The following is a 22,310-nucleotide window of genomic DNA, read 5'->3' on the forward strand; positions in this document are numbered from 1 at the left end:
TGCCTAAACTGTTGCCCTTCTCTTCAATTTGATAACTAGTATTTCTTTATCTCAAAGGACCTCTAAACACTTGATTTGTTCATCCTTTAGATAGCTTTGTAAATAAAACCAAGGGTTCCTCCTATGGTCTAGACAGCTTCTTAAGGACAGATAAAGTCAGCATTTCTAAGCACCAGGGTAGCCAAGGGAGTGTTGTAGATTTATAGGGGTAAGATATTGTCTCTTTCTTCCACTTCCCACCACTTAGTTCAAATCCATAATTTTAATTGAGATAAGGAGAAGTGTCTCTTAGGAAGAGTTGGGAAAGGAAAAAAAAGAAAAGCTGTGGTGACCTGAAGACCATTTGAGTCATTTCTTCCGTAGTTACAATCTAATTTTCCAATAAATTGCAAGCATTCCTAGAACCACAGACTTCACTTAAGCCAAACTCTGTCAATTTCACACTGCCATGTATGGATGAGCATAAATGAGTTTCTCTTTTCAGGCCCCAATTGTGTATACTTTACAGAACTTCATCGAGAAAGTTATTCGTTTCTTTCCTTTTCTCCTTTGTATCATAGCTCATTTAATTTCAATATAATAAAATCCACTAACCCTCTAGAAACTAAGGTTTAAAAAAGTTATTTTTCCCATGTTTAGTTATTGCAACGGATATTGATCATAGCTAAGGCAAGACCACTATTTAGTAGCATAACGCCATGGTCCTTCAAAAAATAACCATAAAGAAATCTACCTATTTTTCATCCCAATATTTTTATCGTTCCTTTAGGCATATGCAAAGATCATGTTCACTCCTGGCTGGATAATTCATTCTTTCTTCGTGAATTAGCTGTGGCAGAGGGAGCCATAAATAAAATAAAGCCTCCTAAACGAAGGTTTGCTTTAGTGTGTTCAGATTGACACATCTAGTAAATTCTATCTAGTAAATTCTGACATTTCAAATGACTCACCATAACAGGTATAGATCTGGATTTTTAAAAAATTGACATGATTTATCGACACATCTGTGGGTTTTCTTTGAAATACTAGAGCTTTACTGATTGTGACATTTTGCATTTTAAAGAAATTTCATTGCTTTCTCTTGTGTTATAGATAATTTTTATATAACTGAATCGTGATTCTCCAGTAAATGGACAAGAAACATAAACATATAATTCTCAAAAGAGAAAACACAAAGCAAAAACAGCGAATTAATATATGTTCAGCGCATGTGTTCAGTCTCATTAGTGATGAAAGAAATACAAATTTAAGAAATATGTCATGGTGACTTACCTCCTTGTTGACACGAGCAAAGGAAAAAGCAACAGGAATAGAGAAGACTGGCTAGAGAGCAGTGAGATGGGCCCTGTCACCTACTGAGGAAAGACGGAGACGGTGGATTCCCTGGGTTCTGTAAGGCTACAAGAACTGGAAACATGCTCAGGTTACCTTAGGCAGCAGTATCTTGTGAAACAAATGCCTGAGGGAGGGAAAATTGGAAACGTGTGATCAGTCCTCGTGGCACCTAGAATGTTCTTCAGGATCCACAGTTCTAGAAGTTCAAGGGCAGCTACGGTCACTCAACTTGCTTGAGTTGTTCCTACAGAGTCTGGCATACATTTCTCCCTCCCATAGTCATCTGTCATATGATAATACAGGACTCTCTCTGAAGACTGTCTCCAACTGGCTAAATAAAAAAGGAGAGCATTGGTCCTCTTGAATGGAAAGTCTAAGGACAGGGTTTGCTCAGGACAGCTGGAGCTGAGGGCTTTAGTGGAGGTATTCTCTGTTTCCATCAGCCCTGCTGTCCTTTGAACTGGCTTCACTTTAAGCCAGGCTTTTTCCATATGGCCCCTGGTAGGTCACTTCACATCTCTAATCCTGTTTCCTCATTCTAGAAAAATGGAGCTACTAGCCACCTGCATAAGTACAATGTGAGGATTCCATGAGATAGATGATATGTAAATGCTTTCAAGCTGCCACATTTCAGAGGACTTTATTATTTGATATGAGCTCAGTGGCCTGCTTCGGAACAGTCTTTAACATGGCATCTACACCATCTTCCCTGTTTCTGATTATTAATGAGATGGTATTGCTGTTGTTAAGCAGGCCTGCTCTGCAACTTGGCACAGGGGGGGAAAAAGTCATCCTCTTTATCAAGAATATCAAGAATGAGCGGCATTATTATTCTTTTTTAAATTGGCATTTAAAAAAATTAAGTTCTAAGGCCCTGGGAGCCTACGGAAGAGTCTCAAGGACCACACTGTGTGTGGAGGGGCCGGGTAGCAGTGGGCAAGGCTGACTGGGTGGAGCTGCCCTGTTTAATAAGAGCAGGCCTGCTTTTGTCTGTTTTCTACACCATGATTCTGGATGAGATTTTACATCAAAAAGGAGAGTGGTAATATGATTAAAATAGGAGCACCTTTGGCAGCAAAACAGAAGAAATGAGCCAAATGCTGACATTAATTGACTAAAAGCTAATGAAAGCAGAACTGAATCAATCAATTACAGCAAAATTGAACATCACTTGACAATATCTAGAATTCAATATTTTTTAAGTAGATCAGTAATAGCTCAAAGTGGTACGTATGTCATTGGTCTAGGCCTGAGGAGGACCTCTATCATTCCTCTGGCTCACCTCTGAGACTAAGGACACTGAGAAGCCTCTGCAATGGATGGGCTCAACCGGCCAACCAGCCCTCATACACTATATGGTACACAATATTATTACTGTTTACCAACCCCTCCTTGTTCTGGCCAATGCAATGTGAGTAGAAGTAGTGTGTATTTTCTCTTTGACTCTGAGCAAATTGCCTACCTGTCTCATTTTTCTCATCTATAAAGCATAATACCTGCATTACAAGGTTGCTGAAAAGATCAAATTATAAACACACACATGCACGTACAGCTAGCATTTAGCAGTATCTAACAGTTGGTAGGGAATCGATAAACCTAGGTAATCTTTCTCTCTGTTTCCCTCCTTCTAACTATTTCTAAGTTTGGTAATTTGCTGTTTTGATCTCACAGGCTCTAGAACTAGGACTCCTTAAAGTCCTTACTCCAAGGTCTGCCTCCTCTACATCCCTGCTAGGGCTTTGAAACTAGAAGTGAATGCTGCCAAATCCTCTGGCTCATCGCTCTTTGTAGTGCACTTCAACTCTGAAGACACAATCATGGCCAGAGTGACAGGCTAAAGTCTGAGTCAGGGTGAGCTTTTGGGGAAACAGCGTGGAGCGGGTGGCGGTCTCAGCTCTCTTCTTGCCCACACTTTAACTGCTTTCTGCCCACATCCATTCAGGGCATTGTCCTGTTTGTCTCCTCAGCTGTCTTCTGTATTAACCTCCAGCCTTTGGGTGCATTCACTTCTGCCAGCTGGACTTTCAATATGTATTTAAAAAGACACACAAACAAACAAAAAACTTTACTAGAAGCAAAAGGAAAACCATCATATTCAAAAATATAAATACAAAAGCAAAGAAATGTACACGTTTACTGGACAAAGAGGTCTCATCTTGAGTAAACTGGTAGCACTCAGAGATGTCTGGAGGCCTTGGAGGCTACATGCTATCCATTAATACCTCCTGTCAAATTCTGAACATGCAGAAATTACCAGATCTCAAAGTCCTCATTTCTTGTTGAATTTTAGTGAAAAAACTTCCCTGGATCCCACCGTAGTTGAGTCTTGGAACAGGGTGTTAATCTTTATATTATAAAATGTGCTTGACTAGAGAGAATAGGCAGTACGAAACATTATATTTTTCAAACGGAAACATAATATCGAAAAAAATAAAGAGAAATACTGTTCCAGTGACTTGGAATCCCAAGTTCTCAAAGGGAAGGCCAATAAAGAAGTGGGAGGAGAAAGTCTGAGAACCGCATGAAAAGGGTCCTGTTACCACTGGGGCCATGGTCCACTCACCAAATTGTCAGAGACGTTTGAACCAGAGCAACTCCATCTTGAATAGGAGCTGGGTAAAATAAGGCTGAGACCTACTGGGCTACACTCCTAGGAAGTTAGACATTCTAAGTCACAGAATGAGATAGAAGGTAGACACAAGGCACAGGTCATAAAGACCTTGCTGATAAAACAGGCTGCAATAAGGAAGCCGGCCAAAACCCACCAAAACCAGGATGGCAATGAGAGTGACCTCTGGTCCTCACTGCTACACTCTCACGAGCTCCATACAGTTTACAAATGCCATTGTAACCCTCTATGGTCTGAAAAGGGGAGGCATGAATAATTCCCCCCGTTCAGCGTACAATCAAGAAATAACCCTAAAAACGGACAACCAACAGCCCTTGGGGGTGCTCTTCCTATGAGTAGCCATTCTTTTATTCCTTTAGTTTCTTAATTACTTGCTTTCACTTTACTCCATGGACTCCCCTCAAATTCTTTATTGCGAAAAATCCAAGAACCCACTCTTGGGGTCTGGATCAGGACCCCTTTTCAGTAATAAACTTGTAGCATTTGGTGTTTTAATGTTTGTGTTTTCTTGATTGTTACGTCATTTAGCCTCAACTGTTTAAAGATGGTCTTTTTGGCCACTTTATTCAGCTTTAATTGTTCTAAGGGGAGTGAAGAAATGGTCATTTACTTTGAAAAATCAGAGGGAACGTGTTGATGCGGGAAGCAGCTAATCCTTGGGGTACAGTGGCCCTTGGTAGTGCAGGAAAGTCCTGGGGGCCACCTATAACCCACCCTTCTCCTCTACAGCATCTCCCACTGTAGTCATTCTCCACCGAAGCCCCAGAGGGTGCAGCACTTTGCCACAACAGAGTACTTCTGGGTTTGTGTTTCTTTCTGAGGCGGGCCAAGAGCTCTCAGCCCATTGGCAGGGGCGAGATGACGGCCACCCAGCGAGTCCAATGGGCGTCGAGCGCGTCTAGGCTTAGTGGACTTGTCAGCGCCTGCCTGCCCTAAATCCGCAGCTTGAGCACTGGGTCTTTCCTGCATTCGCCTAAACCTGGCAACGCTGAACAACGAAAAACAAAAAAACAAAGCAAAAAAAAAAACAAAAAACAAAGGCAAAACCAAAAAACATCTTAAAACACACCACACACACACACACACACACACACACGGATCCGCGTTAAGAAAGGCGTGCACTTCGCACGCCTGATACCGTGCAGCGCTCATTTACCAATTCCCTTCCTGGGAGCTGCAGACTCCCTCGCTCGGCCCCACTCCGTTTTACCCTTTCCCCAGCTCCCGCCTTAGCCAGGGGCTTCCCCGCCTGCAGCTAGAGTTCGGGCCAAAGCGCCTCTCCGCGCCCGCCTGCCGCTCCCCGGGCTCCACTTTCACTTTCGGTCCCGGGGCTGCTAGGCCGGCGGCGGCGGTGGTGGTGGCGGCGGCGGCGCAAGGGTGAGGGCGGCCCCAGACCCCCAGGTACAACGCGCCCGAGCCGCGGGGAGGGGACTGCGGGCCGGGAGGAGAGCGCGACACCCGTCCCTTCCCTGCGCCAGCTGGGAGGGCCTGAGGGCTTGGGGCATGGGTTGAGAGAGACTGGGCGCGGGAGGAGGGAGACGGGGCGCGAGACAGGGCGCGGGAAGGGCGGGGGAGTCGCTGGTTAGGCCCGAGTCCGCGGAGTACCCGGCAGGTCGGCGGCGGGCCCACCCCTGCCGGTCCCTGTCCCTGTCCCTCCGGGCGCGTGGCCGGCGCGCCTGCTCCGCGGGTCTCTCCGCTATTGCGCCGGCGGGAGCCTCCCTCCGCGGTCCGCGTAGCGCCTGGATGCCTGCCAGTCCTCCAGGCCACCGACGCCCGCGCGAGGCCAAAAGGCGGGGTGGGGCGGGCGGCTGGCTCAGGCTGAGGAGGGCACCTGTCCATAGCTGCCAGAGAAACCCAGAGGCTTTGGGTTAACGACTCTGGTGGGGTGGGAAGCGCGGGCCGTGTGTGTCCATAAGGTCACTTCCCTCCCTGCTTCTCCCGTTCTTCTGGTCGGCAATTCTCTCTCTCCCTTTGGCTCTGACTGGGTTTTATTCAGATAAAGCACCTCTGTTGACGCAAATTAAAAGTTTCCTATCTGGATGCGTCACTGGCCAGGTGGGCCTACAAAGTTAATTCCATGAGGGGAAGGGGAAGAGCACACACTTCCTCACGCTTTTGGATTTCTTTGTGAAAGCTAGGTTCGGGAAGAAATTATCTGTTTCCTATTAAACACCCAGAGTATGCGCTTGACATGGTCAACAATTAACAAAACAAAACAAAAAAACTTGAAAATTGGGCACAGTTGTCTCTTCCCTGAGGATTTGGAATTAGTATAAGTAGCACATTTTCAGGTGGTACCTGAAGAGAAACATTCTAGTACTTTTTTTTTTTTTTTTTCAAATTCAGCATTTTATTATTTACCTACAGTGCTTGTTAATTTCATTGTTCAGGAAATTCTGGAAGAATCTCAATTACTTCTTGATGATCTATTTCATATAGTATAGTGCCCCAATAAAAGGAGGGGAGGCAGAGGTTGCAGTGAGTCAAGATCGCGCCACTGCACTCCAGCCTGGGAGACAGAGCGAGACTCCGTCTCAAAAAAAAAAAAAAAAAAAAAAAAGGATCTTGGTAAAGCTAAAACAGCAGGGAGTTTATACTTACTGCATTCCAACATTCCAACTTGTTGGACTGCATTCCAACAAGTTGTGTGAACTTAGCAAAGTTATATGAATGTCTTTGCTTCAGTTACCCCACCTTGAATGAGAATAATAGGCTATTAGAGAGAGTAAGCATGTGTAAAGTGCCTGGCGCTTTGGAAGAGCTTAGTAAATACTAGTTCTTTTTCCTTTTTGGCTTCTATTCCTTTAAGTGTTAGTGGGGTGTAACTTCAAAGAGAATTGTACTTCTCTTGGGAAGTGCTGCTTATATTGAGTAGACTACTGTTTTTGAGAGCTTTCTTTTTTTTAACTGCATCCCTTTCAGAAAGTTGTTAGTAAAACCAGACCCTAGGAGACCAGCCAGAACCATGAAATGCCATGTTTCAAATTGGAACACTTACTATTGGAAGCAAAGCCAAACAAGAGCTAATTTTTCAGGGGAAGAGCCAAACACAGGAACATGATCACAGAATCTTGGATGTCGTCTACTGTTTGGGATTAATAAGATAATTTATCAGTGAAGCCCTTTATTCACTACATGGAGTTTTTACCAAGCCCCACTCATGCACTGCATCCTCCTTGAGACATAACTGTTTCTCTTTGGCCCCCTCATGGACCCAACCCTGCAAAGCCTCTGATACAAGGTCCCAGTACCAACCTCTTCCACAGCCCATCAGCCTTTCTGTCAGCTCATAACCAGCTGGAATTTCTAGATCTCCTCTGGGGCTGTTGGAGAGGTCTCCGGGACTTCCAGAGTCCTTACATGCTTGAACCTGCCACCTTCACAGAGCCCTCTGGATCCCATCTTGGGGCAAGGGCAGTGCTCATTAAGCTGTTGCTGCCAGCCGTATGGAAAGCAGAACACAAGTTCCATTTACTGTCTAGTTCCTCAACTTCTAGGGAAAAAAAAAAATGTTCTCCCTGTTCACACTTCCTGTCTCACCTGGGTGGTGCCTTTTGAACTGGGATTATGAGATTTCCAAGACTCTCTCTACTGTGTAGGTATCCTCTCTGTTTAGCCTCCAGATTGCTCCAGAGGTGAGGAGAAGGGAATTCCCTTGAGCTGTGCATTTGGAAAGGGTGCAAGGAAGTGAGGGGTTAGGGGAGGCACTTCAGTCATTGCCTTGAATGAGTATCCCATCACATAGAGTTGAAGGGGAAAAGCCAGGGTTTGGCAGGGATGAGCTTTTCAATCTTGGCTTCTCAGTAAAATCTCTGGACAGTTAAAAAAAAAAAAACAAAAACCCAAAACGAGTAATCAAACAATCCATAAAACCATACCCTGATCCTATCACCATAGATTTCAGTTTAATTGTTGTCAGTAAGGACCCAGGCATTGAAAACTTTAAAAGCTTCCTAGGTTACATTAATATACAGCCAGAGTTGAGAAACTTGACATCTCAGAGAGGGAGAATTCCGTGTACTGTGAACACTCTGAGGGATCCACATTGTAAGGTTGCTACTTTTCCCAACTGGAGCAAGAGGAGTTTGGGTCAATCACTTGCATTCAGCTGGTATGGGCCCCTCTTGGCAAACACTCATTAGAAAGGTGTGTTTGTGTAAGAGAAATAAAAACTTATGTTTGATTCTTGGGGTATGGATTGCCAACTCCCTTAAAATTCACATTGCCTTTTTTTTTTTTTTTTTTTAGACAGAGTCTTGCTCTGTTGCCAGGCTGGAGTGCAGTGGCACAATCTCGGCTCACTGCAGGTCTGCCTCCTGGGTTCAAGTGATTCTCCTGCCTCAGCCTCCCAAGTAGCTGGGACTACAGGTGCATGCCACCACACCTAGCTAATTTTTGTATTTTTAGTAGAGATGGGATTTCACCATGTTGGCCAGGATGGTCTCGATCTCTTGACTTTGTGATCTGCCCACCTTGTCCTTCCAAAGTGTTGGGATTACAGGCGTGAGCCACCATGCCCAGCCTAATATTCACATTGCTTATATGTCTGATGGCCTTTAAAATTAAGTGCAAAATAGGGTCTGCAGCATGACTTCCACGTGTTCTTGGCAGAATCTTGGAATTACTCCTCTCCCCGCCTTTATATAACCATTCTCCATCAAGTCCTCTGGGAGTTCCCTTCTGTCCACATCGATTGCCTGACCTGCCTATATGTCCTCCCTTTGTGCCTTAGCTCTCCTGCCCTGGTTTGCTCTACCTGTGGTGCTGTTAATGCTCTCCTTCATTTCAAAATCTGACCTATCCTTTCACAGTCAAATGCTGCTTTTGTGTGAAGGCATCCCGAGGAGTCACTGCAGCCAGAGTCTCTCTCTTTGGAAATTTAATTTCATTCTTTCCAACACCTTTTATTATTATTTAAAAAATATCTCACACTTTCCACATTGTGTTTTATTATCTGTGCGTGTTTTCTCTCCTTCCATATTTTGAAATCCTTGAGGGTGGGGCCGGTGTCTTGTGTATTGTTTCGTCCCACTCAGGACTCAGCACACTGCTTGTGTGTAGCAGGCATTCAACACATACTTGGATGATTGTAAGAGAGATTCTAGGTGATTGATAACGTTTGCCACAAACTACTGGGAAAATTAAACTCTTTAAGCTCTTCCTGGCTAAATAAATATGTAATTAACTTTTGGCATGACAATTTGAGGAAGACACTGAAGTTATTAAAGGTTACTGCTACATGTACTCGCAGGGGCAGTGGACACCTTGTTTTAGTGTTGGCTGCCGCAGTGTCACCATTTGATTTCCAGGGCATTACGGTGGCTTTCTCCAATGTCCAGTGTCAATGGGGAGTGGTAGCTTGATCAGATGTTCCTCTAATATGGTTCCAGTTTTGCTTGTTTCATGAACCTGGCTTCCCAAATGTCCTGCAACTCTGTGACCCATTTAGTGAGCCACTCACGATCCCCTAATGATTCCTTTTCTGCCTACATCAGCCAGAGCTTGTTCAGTTGCTTTCAACCAAGAACCCTGACAGGTTGAATTAATTTAAACTTTGAACATCAAATGAAGCTCTCTAGTAGGTGTTAATGATTGTTGCTAACGATAAACATCTTTCTTATATGCAACCATAACATAGGGAAGGTCCTTTTACTTTGAGGAAAAGAACTAGTGCTTTTGGAATTTTATGTCTATTTCTGTGAATGCTGGGTGGATACATTCTGAAATTTTGCTATGTCAATAACATTTTAATGACATATATTTTTGCTTTTGTACATTTGTGCCACTAGGTAGTTAGAGCAAGAAGATGGTGTTTCCGTCCCTCAAACGGTCCCTTGCAACCATGTCATTTCTACTTTCCTCACTGTTGGCTCTCTTAACTGTGTCCACTCCTTCATGGTGTCAGATCAGTGAAGCATCTCCAAAAGGTAGTAATGGGATGCCATTTCCTTGGAATAAAATACGACTTCCTGAGTATGTCATCCCAGTTCATTATGATCTCCTGATCCATGCAAACCTTACCACGCTGACCTTCGGGGGAACCACGGAAGTAGAAATAACAGCCAGTCAGCCCACCAGAACCATCATCCTGCATAGTCACCACCTGCAGATATCTAGGGCCACCCTCAGGAAAGGAGCTGGAGAGAGGCTATCAGAAGAACCGCTTCAGGTCCTGGAACACCCTCCTCAGGAGCAAATCGCGCTGCTGGCTCCTGAGCCCCTCCTTGTCGGGCTCCTGTACACAGTTGTCATTCACTATGCTGGCAATCTTTCGGAGACTTTCCACGGATTTTACAAAAGCACTTACAGAACCAAGGAAGGGGAACTGAGGTATTTTTTTTTTCTCTTTTTCTTTTAAACTGCAAGTGCTGCCCATGCTAAATTCATTATTTCAGATTGATTGTCTTTTAAAATTACCTTTGTTGTTGAACTTTTTCTTCAGTTTTGCTTTTGCATCTTCTTTATAGTGTTAAAAATGGCTTTTTCCCTTGCTTTTTGAATCTCATTTTAAAATTCTATTTTAACCAATTTTCTTTCCCCCAGCTCTATCAGAGCAAATATCTATTTGTTTATTTAGTCTGATTTCTGAGACATAATAAACATGTTTAATTTTCCTGACCTATGCATTAGTTTCCTAGGGCTGTTGTAACAAAGTACCACAGTCTGGGTGGCTATAAACAACAAAATGTATTCTCTGTCAGGTCTGCAGGCTAGAAGTCTGAAATCAAGGTGTCAGCAGGCCCGTGCTCCCTCCAGACTCTGGTAGAATCCTTCCTTGTGTCTTCCTAGCATCTAGTGGTGGCCGTGGATCCCTGGCACTCCATGCCTAGCACCTGCATCGTTCTAGTCTCTCCCTCTGTTAGTGGCATGGCCATTCCGTTTCCCTATGTCCCAGTCTCCATCGTCTTATAAGGAAACCGGTCATACCGGAGTAGGACCCAGCCTGGTGGCCTCTTCTTCACCCCATGATACCTGTAAAGACCCTATGTCTAAATAAGGTCTTGTGCACACATACTGCAGGTTAGGACTTCAGCATATCCTATTAGCATCCTATTAGAGGAAATACTTCTAGCTCAGTTAAAACTTTTTTAGAGATCTCTACTCACCTTGCTTTGGTTCTGTTTTTAAGGAGGAGACTTATTTGAGAGAGATTTTATGCTAAGTTTTAAAATGGAATTTTATTTGTTAGAAGATTATACTAATTTATTTTTCAAATTCCATCTTATTCTATCAAGGTAAAAAAGTAAAATTTGTTTCACTCATAGCCTCCTGAACTAACTACTACTTCTATTTCAGTGGAATATTCTCCCAGACTTCTTTCTGGATATGCATATATGTTATTTTATATAAATGGAATTCTTATATTTTCTCTTTTATAAGGAAATTTTTTAAATTAGTATGTTGGGAAGATGCTTTATATAAATGACTATTACTAGGTATCATTTTAATGATTTTATTAAAATACATAGTTGTACGTTAATATCTTTAATCCCTTGGGAATGGAAATGAAATTATTTCCAGTTTTTCAGTATCAACAACACTTCGATGAATATCTTTGTAAGTTATTTCTTTAGGATAATTGCCTAGAAGTAAAATTGGTAAGCCAAAGAACCTATAATTTTTTTATAAACGTTGTCATTTTTTCTTACCTCTCATCAATACTGTATATTGGCAGTCTTTTTAGAGCAAAAAAGGCCCCCAAATGATATCTCTTTTTAATTTACATAACTTTGATTAAGGAAGTTGAGCAGCTTTTGATATGTTTGTTAATGATTTGAAGGTTCTTTTATGAGTTGCCTGTTTATGATCTTTGACTTTGCCCGAGATTCCCTTGGTTGTTGGCGATTCTTTTTTATTTCATTTCCTTGGTTGTTGGGGATTCTTTTTTATTTTGTTTTATTTTACTTTATTTTATTTTTTGAGGTGGAGTCTTGCTCTGTCATCCAGGCTGGAGTGCAATGGCACGAACTTGGCTCACTGCAACCTCCGCCTCCCGGTTTCAAGCGATTCTCCTGCCTCAGCCTCCTGAGTAGCTGGGATTACAGATGCGCACTACCATGCCTGGCTAATTTTTGTATTTTTAGTAGAGATGGGGTTTCACCATGTTGGCCAGGGTGGTCTCGAACTCCTGTCCTCGTGATCCGCCCACCTTGGCCTCTCAAAGTGCCGAGGTTACAGGTATGAGCCACCATTGGGTATTCTTTTACACATTTTTAGGATCTCACTATCTGTTAAGGCTATTAAGTCTTCGTCGCATACTTCTTAAATGAATTTTCCCAGTTTTTACTTTTTTTAAAAACTTTTTTTTGGAGACAGGGTCTGGTTCTGTTGCCCAGGCTGGAGTGCAACGACGCAATCTCAGGTCACTGAAACTTCTGCCTCATGGGCTCCAACCATCCTCTCACCTCTGCCTCCCGAGTAGCTGGGACTACAGGTGTGCACCACCATGCCTGGCTAATTTTTGTAGTTTTGGTAGAGATGGGGTTTTACTGTGTTGCCCAGGTTGGTCTCACACTCCTGGGCTCAAGTAATCCTCCCACCTCAGCCTCCCAAAAATGTGTTAGGACTACAGGCGTGAGCCACCATGACCATGCCCAGTCTAACTTGTCTTTTAACTTAGTTTATGATAGCTTTTGTGATGTAAAATATTTTTTAGTAGTAAAATCCATCAATCTTATAGTAACTTTAGGAATTATAAAGCCAACACCTGTTTTAGAGTTCTTGGTGCTTCATGCTCAATTTTTATTTCACTTGCCTTAATTTTAGGATACTTGCATCAACACAATTTGAACCCACTGCAGCTAGAATGGCCTTTCCCTGCTTTGATGAACCTGCCTTCAAAGCAAGTTTCTCAATCAAAATTAGAAGAGAGCCAAGGCACCTAGCCATCTCCAATATGCCACTGGTGAGTCTGCACTCCTGTGTATTTTCTACCGGAAAATCTACTGATTCTCTGTGACTTGCATTACCCCAGTGACAGTCCACATTGGGTCACTTGTTTTGTTTTATTGCCTGGCAGATCGTTACTAACTTTTCATTTACAACCTGTGCTTTTGTTTCAAGCCACAGTTATATGTAATCAAAGTAAAAATTGCCCCTAAAAATGCAAGATTTCAGTAACAGTGCCATTCCAGGTTATACATGCTGATAGGAGGGAAGTGGTATAAGAAATTCAGGTCAGGTTTAAATAGTAGTGCCCTTCAAAAAGCACTTTCACCCTCATTTGCTCATATGATCTTTTAAAATGATTTTAAAGGTAATGCTTTGTCAGGCCATATTTTTAGCATATAGTTATTTTCTATAATTTACATATACTATATAGTAATATTCACTATATAATTTGTAACTGAATGTACAAAATTGGGCGGACAGAAAAAGAGAATAAAAGTAATCTTTTCTGAATGTTATGGTGCTGAAGGTAAGTCATGATAGATAGCTTAGCTTCCCAAGAGAAATCATTATTCTCCAATCTCAATGCAGATGTGGACAGCATTCCCTCTGATTTTTAAAAGTGGCTAGAAGATGACCATGCCAAATGAATAAAACTGTTCAGTAAGTGCCATTATCCTTTGATTCTGGTAGTTTAGAAAAGCATCAGCTGGGCTGTCATTCTGCAGCTGGTATATAACACCTCCTGGAAGCACATCCTTTGTTCAGAGAAACTCACTGGAGATGAGACTCAGGGTAGAGTAGGCTTTGCCTAGAGTTGAGGGATGAACAACTTTGTCCCTGTGCTGACTGGGGAAGCAGTATCGTAGCATGGAGAGATACCAAGAGCCACAGACCGACCTCTAGTATGGTGCTTCTCAACCTTAAAACTCTATACCTACCTGCCTTCATACCATAAGGATGCCTTCCTCAAACAAGATTCGGATTTCCCACCCCCTGCCAGAGGGCTATCCTCTGTGCAAACCACTCTTCTGCAAATTTTCCTACCAGCCAAGAACTTTTGTCCCCACTCCCACTCTTGTATATGAAAAGACAAGAAACAATTATGCTATTTTCCTAATATAAATTTAAGATACAGGATGTGCTTTTTCAGAATATAGTCCTCTCCCCCAGTATTGTGGCATGACTCCCTGGGACAGAAGTGAGTTCTTTAATTGGTGAATCAAAATTCTAGGAGAATAAAGGATCAGGGATGGGAAGGAGACAGGAGAGAGACTGAAGGACCAAACAGGATTAGTGGAGAAATTTGTAGGCTTTCAGAAAGCTCCAGGCTCCAGGAAGATGCTACAGTCTAAATCCATGGATATCCAGGATCCACTTATTGAAGATAGGAAAACTTCTTTTTTTTTTTGAGGATAGGAAAACCTCTAATGCAATGTTGTCCCTTTGGACAGAAACGTCTCTCACTAACAGAAATCTAATATGAGTAGCCTGACCTCAGGCTGCAGATATTGAGCTCAGGGGAAAACAATGGGGTCTCAAAACATCTTTTTGGAGACCAGAAAAACAAAATATATACCATTGGGACATTGCAGCTTTTGGGCATGGGGCAGAAATTAATCACGTTTAAATTTGAATTAATTTAATCAGGTTATTTTCCTACTAATTAACACAACTCGAGAATGGAAATTTTTGGCCAGGTGTGGTGGCTCATGACTGTAATCCAGCACTTTGGGAGGCTAAGGCAGGTGGATCACCTGAGGTCAGCCTGGCCAACATGGTAAAACCCTGTCTCTACTAAAAATACAAAATTAGTTGGGCTTGGTGGCACATGTCTGTAATCTTAGCTACTCAGGAAGCTGAGGCAGGAGAGTTGCTTGAACTCGGGAGGTGGAGGTTGCAGTGAACCGAGATAACACCATTGCACTCCAGCCTGGGTGATAGAGTGAGACCCCATCTCAAAAAAAAAAAAAATTAAAAAAAAAAGGAAATTTTTGTTGTGGGTAGGCACAAGCAGAATGCATTTAAAAAGAAAAGATGATTTGGGATCCTTTATGAGTAATCCTAGGCTGGCTAACAGAGTTGGTTTGAATGATCAAATGGTGACCAGAAGTTGGTGGCTGATGGGTGTTAAGAAGGATGAGGGCCAGGTGAGGTGGCTTATGGTTGTAAAGGATTACAACCATACATTACAACACTTTGGGAGGCAGAAGAAGAGGATTTCTTGAGGTCAGGAGTCCAAGACCAGCTGGGGCAACATAGCAAGACCCTATCTCTCAAAACAAACAAACAAAAAAAGATGAGGGCAGAGAAATAGAGGTGAGTATAGGATTACAGGAAAAATGCCCGTGACTGTGGTTTCACCTGGCTAATTCTGGCTGGTTCTTTTTCCAAGGTCTCATCTCCGTGCTTTTTATTGCTGAGGTGTTAGACTTTCTTCTTTAGGTGCAGACCTCTAAGACTGTACCTCCATCAACCATACCCCACCTTTACTCTCTGATTGCACTTAAAAAGGTGATTCCAATGAAGCAAATCTAAGTTTGGAAGAAGCTTTGCAAGAGCATGCCCAGGAATAGGTTACTTTCAATTATACAGAAGAACAGAAGCTCTTTTAGGTACTACAGGGTTATATATTTCCCCCGTTGCATATATGCTCAACAGCTCGACATTGCATTGCCAGATAATTCTCAAACCTGTATTTAAGGACAAATAGATCAGCCATATCTTCGCAAAACTCACAATCTCGGTTTTGCTTCGTCTCATCCGGGTTATCAATCCACATATGCCAAATATTAGTCTGTTTGCAACCATCTGAATTATTAAAAGAAACTGAATATTGATAGTTGCACAACTTTATGATTACATTAAGAGCCACTGAATTGTAAACTTCAAAATGGTAAGTTTTGTGGTATATGAATTATATCTCAATAAAAAAGAAATTGGGTAGAACTGTTGGACCTTAATATCTAAATTATAATTAGGTATCAGAAAGATAACTTTTAAAGTAATTATAGTAGCGTCATTAGACAAGGTCTGCCTCTGTCACCCAGGCAGGAGTACAGTGGCTCAATCTTGGCTCACTGCAACCTCCACCTCCCAGGCTTAAGGCATCCTCCCACCTCAGCCTCCCCAGTAGCTGTGACTACAGGCATGCACCACCAGCAGGGCTAATTTTTGTATTTTTTTTTTTGTAGAGATAAGATTTCATCATGTTGCCCAGGCTGGTGGCAAACTCCTGAGCTCAAGCAATCTGCCTACCTCGGACTCCCCAAGTGCTGGGATTGATATACTTTTAATATTATGTCTGATAATTAGGAAATTTCTCAAGTTCAGTGTATTACATAATTGGATTACTTGATAATTTGAATTATTCTGATTTTAGGTGAAATCTGTGACTGTTGCTGAAGGACTCATAGAAGACCATTTTGATGTCACTGTGAAGATGAGCACCTATCTGGTGGCCTTCATTATTTCAGATTTTGAGTCTGTCAGCAAGATAACCAAGAGTGGAGTCAAGGTGAGTCTGTGATTGTCACATATGGTGACCAACTTGTTCTGGTTTGCCTGGAACTGGTTTTTTTTTTTTTTTTTTTTTTGAGACAGAGTCTCACTCTGTGGCCCAGGCTGGAGTACAGTAGCTGGATCTCAGCTCACTGCAAGCTCTGCCTCCTGGGTTTACGCCATTCTCCTGCCTCAGCCTCCCGAGTAGCTGGGAATACAGGCGCCCGCCACCACGCCCAGCTAGTTTTTTGTTTTTTAGTAGAGACGGGGTTTCACCATGTTAGCCAGGATGGTCTTGATCTCCTGACCTCGTGATCCACCCGTCTCGGCCTCCCAAAGAGCTGGGATTACAGGCTTGAGCCACCGCGCCCGGCCTGGAACTGGTTTTAAAACTGGAAGTCTGGCTGAGCACAGTGGTTTGTGCCTGTAAACCCAACATAAACCCAACAATTTGGGAGGCTGACATGGAAGAATCACTTGAGGCCAGAGGTTTGAGACCAGCCCAGACAACACAGTGAGAACCTGTCTCTGTAAAAAATAAAATAATTGGCCAAGCATGGTTCCTTGTGCCTGCTACTAGTCTTAGCTACTAGGGAGGCTGTGGTGGGAGGATCCCTTGAGCCCAGGAGTTTGAGGCTTCAATGAAGTATGATTGTGCACTCCAGCCTGGGCAACAGAGCAAAACCATGTCTCTAAACAAACAAACAAAGACAAAACCAAATAACGAAATCCTGGAAGTCCTGCATCCTGGGAACCTCCTCAATCTCAGGCAAACCGGGATGTTTGGCTAGCCTGTCATCATGGATGCTCGTTTGTATAGTGAGGTTCTAATAACAACAACGTGGAGAGAGTGTGGCCTGGCCTGAGTCGTGATCCTGGCTTTACCGCAGTCACTTCACTGACTCTCTGACCTTGGCCCTATTCTCTCTGGAACTTAGTATTTACTTCTTTGGAAGGTATAACTTGGATTAGATCCTGCAATGGCCTATAAGGTTGTTTCTGGTTATGGCTTTCTGCAGTTTGGAAGTAAATGTTACTATCTGGCAGGGGATTTCTGGCTATAGTAAGGAAGATAGAGCAACCTGCTTGGAATGGCCAGAGGTTTTGGGCCAGGTAACACTGGAATGCTGGAGAGAAAAATCTTGTTTCAAGGCACACTTGTTCCTCATTTGGGTACCATTGCATAGTGGTCAACCAATACAACCATGTGCCATAGCTCGGAATGCAAGCTGGTTTTTCTGAGGGGAGGAAGGGATGCTTTGTTTGAAGATACCTTATGTATTTGTGCTGGTTTTTACTGAGGTCTGAGTAGATGGGGATTCCCTGCTGAATTGCTTTGGGTTCCTCTAGTGCTGAGATTTCTTATTCTTGTGGAGGTATCTTTACTTACCTGGGGATTTGAAGGTGACGCTTGAGACTCGGACGAAGGGAACATTCTTAATTCAGCAGTGAAACTAATCAGCAAAAACACCTGCCCCTTGTTTTGCCACTTATCTGAATCTCTTAGAAATGATTATTTTAATAATGTCTAATCTATACTATTATTTTTCTTTCATTTCTGTAAACACATTAAGCATACATATTATATATCTGTGTCTGGTAATTGTTTTATCTGAAATCTTTGTGTATTTGATTTTGTGGTTTGTTTTTCTGCTGGCTCTTGCTTATGGTATCTTGTTTCCTTGCTTGTATTATGAATTATGTTTGTGAGCTTATGTTACCTGAGTCTAAAGTGGATTATTCCAGAGAGAAATTGTGTTTGCTCTTGCAGAGTGTCTGGAAGTACTTACTGGTCCAGGGATCACTTTACTTGTAGTTTCCTTGACAAAGGGTAGTTATTTCTAGTTTACCTTTACATTAAAGGCCTGGCCTTTGGGTACTAGCTTTACGTAGGGGTTGTATGTCCTGTAGACTTTCTACTTTGGGCAGGCCCTGGACTTGGTCTTTTAACTCCTGAGTCCTTCAATGCCATAAGAACCAAAGCTCAAGTCCAGCTGTGTTGGGCTACTGCCATCAGGGCTAAAGCTGGCTGCAGTGCTCTCCTGACATTAGAGGGTCCAGCTGTCGTTTTACTTTTGCCTCTAAATCTTGCTTTCTCATTTGCCATCTTATAAACACATTTAAGAAGACTTTATATATGTTATCCAGCATTTGTTGTTGTTTTCAGAAGGGGGATTAATCAGGAACAGTCAGTATTAATGCAAGAAATGGAATTCCCACTTATTTTCCTTAATATTGGCAACCATATCCCACAATATGAGGACATTAATGTCAGTCTTCTACACAATGTGGAGAGAAGCCACTTAAGATATTTGAATTCCTTTCTTGTGCCTTCCACTTTAGGTTTCTGTATACGCTGTGCCAGACAAGATAAATCAAGCAGATTATGCACTGGATGCTGCGGTGACTCTTCTAGATTTTTATGAGGATTATTTCAACATACCGTATCCCCTACCCAAACAAGGTAGAGATTTTGTACAGATACTACACATGACGTCATGACGTTTGATGAACACAGTCATAGATTTGTCATTTTAATTGGCGTATCCCTGTGGTTACCTCAGCAGCCCCTCAAGCCACAAAAACCCCAGCAAGTGACAAACCTGCAGTTGATCTTTCTGAGCATCTTCTCACCCTTGATGTGTACAGTAACTTCTAGTGATAGTGAAGAAGGCAGATCTTCATAGAGTTCCTGAGGCACATGGCATGGGGACTCTTTTGCCTTCTGATTTTATTAGTGGGCAGACAGCACAGGGAAGAGGCTACATTTTTCCTTACTGGCATCTGCTTGGCAGGAACACAGAGGATGCTCAACAAACTGTTTTGAATGAATAAATGTATATAGTGTAAGACAATCTGCATTTTCTTTCTTCCATGAGCCCTTAAAACTATTGTATGTTTGATTTTTTAGGTATACGTGGGTCTTGGGCGTTCAAAATAGAGTGGATTATTTTAATTGCTAAGTTTTTCAATTTCCAATATCCTCATCAGAAGGTTAGAAATGGAGTCAAGAGGCCTGAAGAGGCCGGGCACGGTGGCTCATGTCTTGTAATCTCAGCACTTTGGCTCATGTCTTGTAATGTCAGCACCTGGGGAGGCCGGGCAGGTGGATTACTTGAGCCCAGGAGTTTGAGACCAGCCTGGGCAACATGGTAAAACCCTGTTTCCACAAGAAATATAAAAATATTAGCTGAGTGTGGAGGTGCACTCCTGTAGTCTCAGCTACTTGGGAGGCTGAGTGGGAGGATCACCTGAGCTTGGGAGGTTGAGGCTGCAGTGAGGTGTAATTATGTCACCGCAAATGCACTCCAGTATGGGTGATAGAGTGAGAGCCTGTTTCCAAAAAAAAAAAAAAAAAAAAAAAAAAAGGCCTGGGCTGCAAGTCTGACTTTGCCACATTTATAGCAAAGTGATGCTGAGTCACTAAGCTTCTTTTTCTCCATCGTGAAAGATTCTTCAGTCTAGAGCTCCATGATTATGCACGGTTAACTGGTTCAAATACCTATCCGTTCTGAAGATTAGTGTGTTTGGGGGAATGTGTAGCTTTGAGACTGGTAATGTATTCTATTACTTCCTTCCCAAGATCTTGCTGCTATTCCCGACTTTCAGTCTGGTGCTATGGAAAACTGGGGACTAACAACATACAGAGAATCTGCTCTATTGTTTGATGCGGAAAAGTCTTCTGCATCAAGTAAGCTTGGCATCACAATGATTGTGGCCCATGAACTGGCCCACCAGGTATAAGCTCGCTCACACTTTTAAAAAAGTATGAACTACGATTATATTGCTTTTATGGGATATATAAGGCTATTTATATATTATACTTTTTACTCTGTCTTTTTTTTTCATAAGAAAAACTGTTTTTCCAAAGCATTAGTTTTTATGTCTTATAATACATGTTGACAGTTTTTTTATTTTTACCTTGATTAAATATTGGCCCTGTAAATATACGTTAACATTCATAAACTTATATTAGACATCTAAACTATACTTCTTTCTGAATGTCTTTGTTTATGGCTGCCAGTCTAGATAATAGGTATCCAGTCTCCATGGAAATGTGTGAATAAACTGAGACATGTTGTGTTTTTAGTGGTTTGGGAACCTGGTCACTATGGAATGGTGGAATGATCTTTGGCTAAATGAGGGATTTGCCAAATTTATGGAGTTTGTGTCTGTCAGTGTGACCCATCCTGAACTGAAAGTTGTAAGTAATTATTTATCCTTTACATTTTAGGTTAATTTGTTGTTTTGTTCAATATTGCTGGAAAATATTTACTAATCTTTGATTATAGAACTTATAAAAAGATTTCATTGATAACTTCCTTGACAGTTTAGATATGAATCGTGTTGCAGAAATGCTAGTGAACTTTCAAGATATATCACAAAGACTTATTTACAAACTCAGTTGTGAATCTATGATTGTTTGTGAATTGTCCAATTTTATCTTTCTTAATATCAAAGAAATAGAAATAATGGCAACCTAAATGTTCCATTTCGTTTTCCCAACCTTCAGGTTGCTCATTGCAGAATTATTAGGTATAGATTGCTGATACCTCAATAGGACCCTACTTGCCAGATCAAATGAGTTATACTTAAGGTAACTGCACATTTGATTGTATAACAACCTAGGCTTCTGGGTCACAAATTTATTGCTTTGGAACTGCTATAGGGTTTAATTTTTAAATCACCATGTTTAACTTGAGAAAATCACATATAGCAAAATTAAACTTATATAAAATTTTTTTATCCTACTCCAATGATGCTATTATTTGTAAATATTTATTCCTATTTTCATCTGCCACATACATTATTTAAAATATACATTTGTGAATATTTATTACTGCCTATTTTCATCTGCCTGTGTACATAATTAGAAAGTACATATCAATATTGCATTATAATGGATCATAAATATTTTCTTATGTTTCTACATTATCTATAGTAATAAAAATGATTATGGATACGTATTATCCTATTGAGCTAATGTGCTCTAATAAAGCTGGTTAAGGTTCTCCATTTCTTTTTGTTACATGTTTTTAAAGGTAAATATCTTTGCTCTAAAACAGTACAGACGATGATTGGAAATGTTGAAATTACTATGCAGTTTAGTTTCTTGTTTTGTTGCTGTTTGGCTATAGGCATAATCGTTTCGTTTTTAGATTAATATGAATTTTTCTTTATTCTAAAGTATTTAAGATGAACAAAATCTATAATGTTTACCTAAAATCATTGTTTCTTGGGTGGTTTTTAGACTATATTAATTCTATTTTGTTTCATAAATATTAGGAAATATGGAATAAGTTGCCCCCAAAATGTGAAGTATGGACTTCTTGCCTCAGATAAAACGTCCCACCTTTGACATTTTTTATCTAAATGTAAATCATAGGTGCTGTTTTCTTTTTTCTGTCTCAATAGGAAGATTATTTCTTTGGCAAATGTTTTGATGCAATGGAGGTAGATGCTTTAAATTCCTCACACCCTGTGTCTACACCTGTGGAGAATCCTGCTCAGATCCGGGAGATGTTTGATGATGTTTCTTATGATAAGGTACATGTAGATTGAGTAAAAGCATACAGTTTGGATACTAAAGTTATACATACTGGGGTGGAGAAGTTATAGGGAAGGTTGTGGGGTTAAACCCACATTGAATGCCTTCTCTCTTGACATGGCTGGCTGGAGTTTAACTCTTTTAGGCCTAACTTGCAGTTTGGCTCATAACCCTAAAGCCTATTTTATGGGAAATTCTTCATATATTCTTTCTTGGGTTGAAAATTCATGGCTTACAGAAACTCTGCTTTTATTTATCATTCAACAAATAGGTATTGATTGAGCATCAACTTTGTACTAGACAAAAATTCCTGCCCTCGTGTAGCTTACTTTTCAAGCCCTTCAGCAATGGTTAATATTGTTGAGATGCAAATAATTGTCTTGCACAGTGTGTTTAGTAATAGAGTTG

The 22,310-nt window shown here is 41.6% G+C and overlaps 1 protein-coding gene across 2 annotated transcripts in view; it reads left to right on the forward strand.

Annotated features, from left to right (window-relative positions):
- The first annotated feature begins 4,872 nt into the window (after positions 1–4,872).
- ERAP1 (endoplasmic reticulum aminopeptidase 1) overlaps positions 4,873–22,310 on the forward strand; it is a 32,527-nt gene continuing 15,089 nt past the window's right edge. Inside the window, exons 1-8 of one of the 2 annotated variants that reach the window (XM_050795388.1) lie at positions 4,873–5,365; positions 9,754–10,294; positions 12,731–12,869; positions 16,236–16,370; positions 18,698–18,818; positions 19,938–20,092; positions 20,445–20,558; positions 21,770–21,901. In XM_050795388.1, the coding sequence (XP_050651345.1) occupies positions 9,771–10,294; positions 12,731–12,869; positions 16,236–16,370; positions 18,698–18,818; positions 19,938–20,092; positions 20,445–20,558; positions 21,770–21,901 (1,320 nt within the window). In that variant the 5' untranslated portion in view covers positions 4,873–5,365; positions 9,754–9,770. The remainder of the gene's footprint in view (positions 5,366–9,753; positions 10,295–12,730; positions 12,870–16,235; positions 16,371–18,697; positions 18,819–19,937; positions 20,093–20,444; positions 20,559–21,769; positions 21,902–22,310) is intronic. The other variant, XM_050795389.1, reaches the window with a different exon arrangement.

Source organism: Macaca thibetana, chromosome 6, assembly GCF_024542745.1.
Source record: "Macaca thibetana thibetana isolate TM-01 chromosome 6, ASM2454274v1, whole genome shotgun sequence".
NCBI lineage: Eukaryota > Metazoa > Chordata > Mammalia > Primates > Cercopithecidae > Macaca > Macaca thibetana.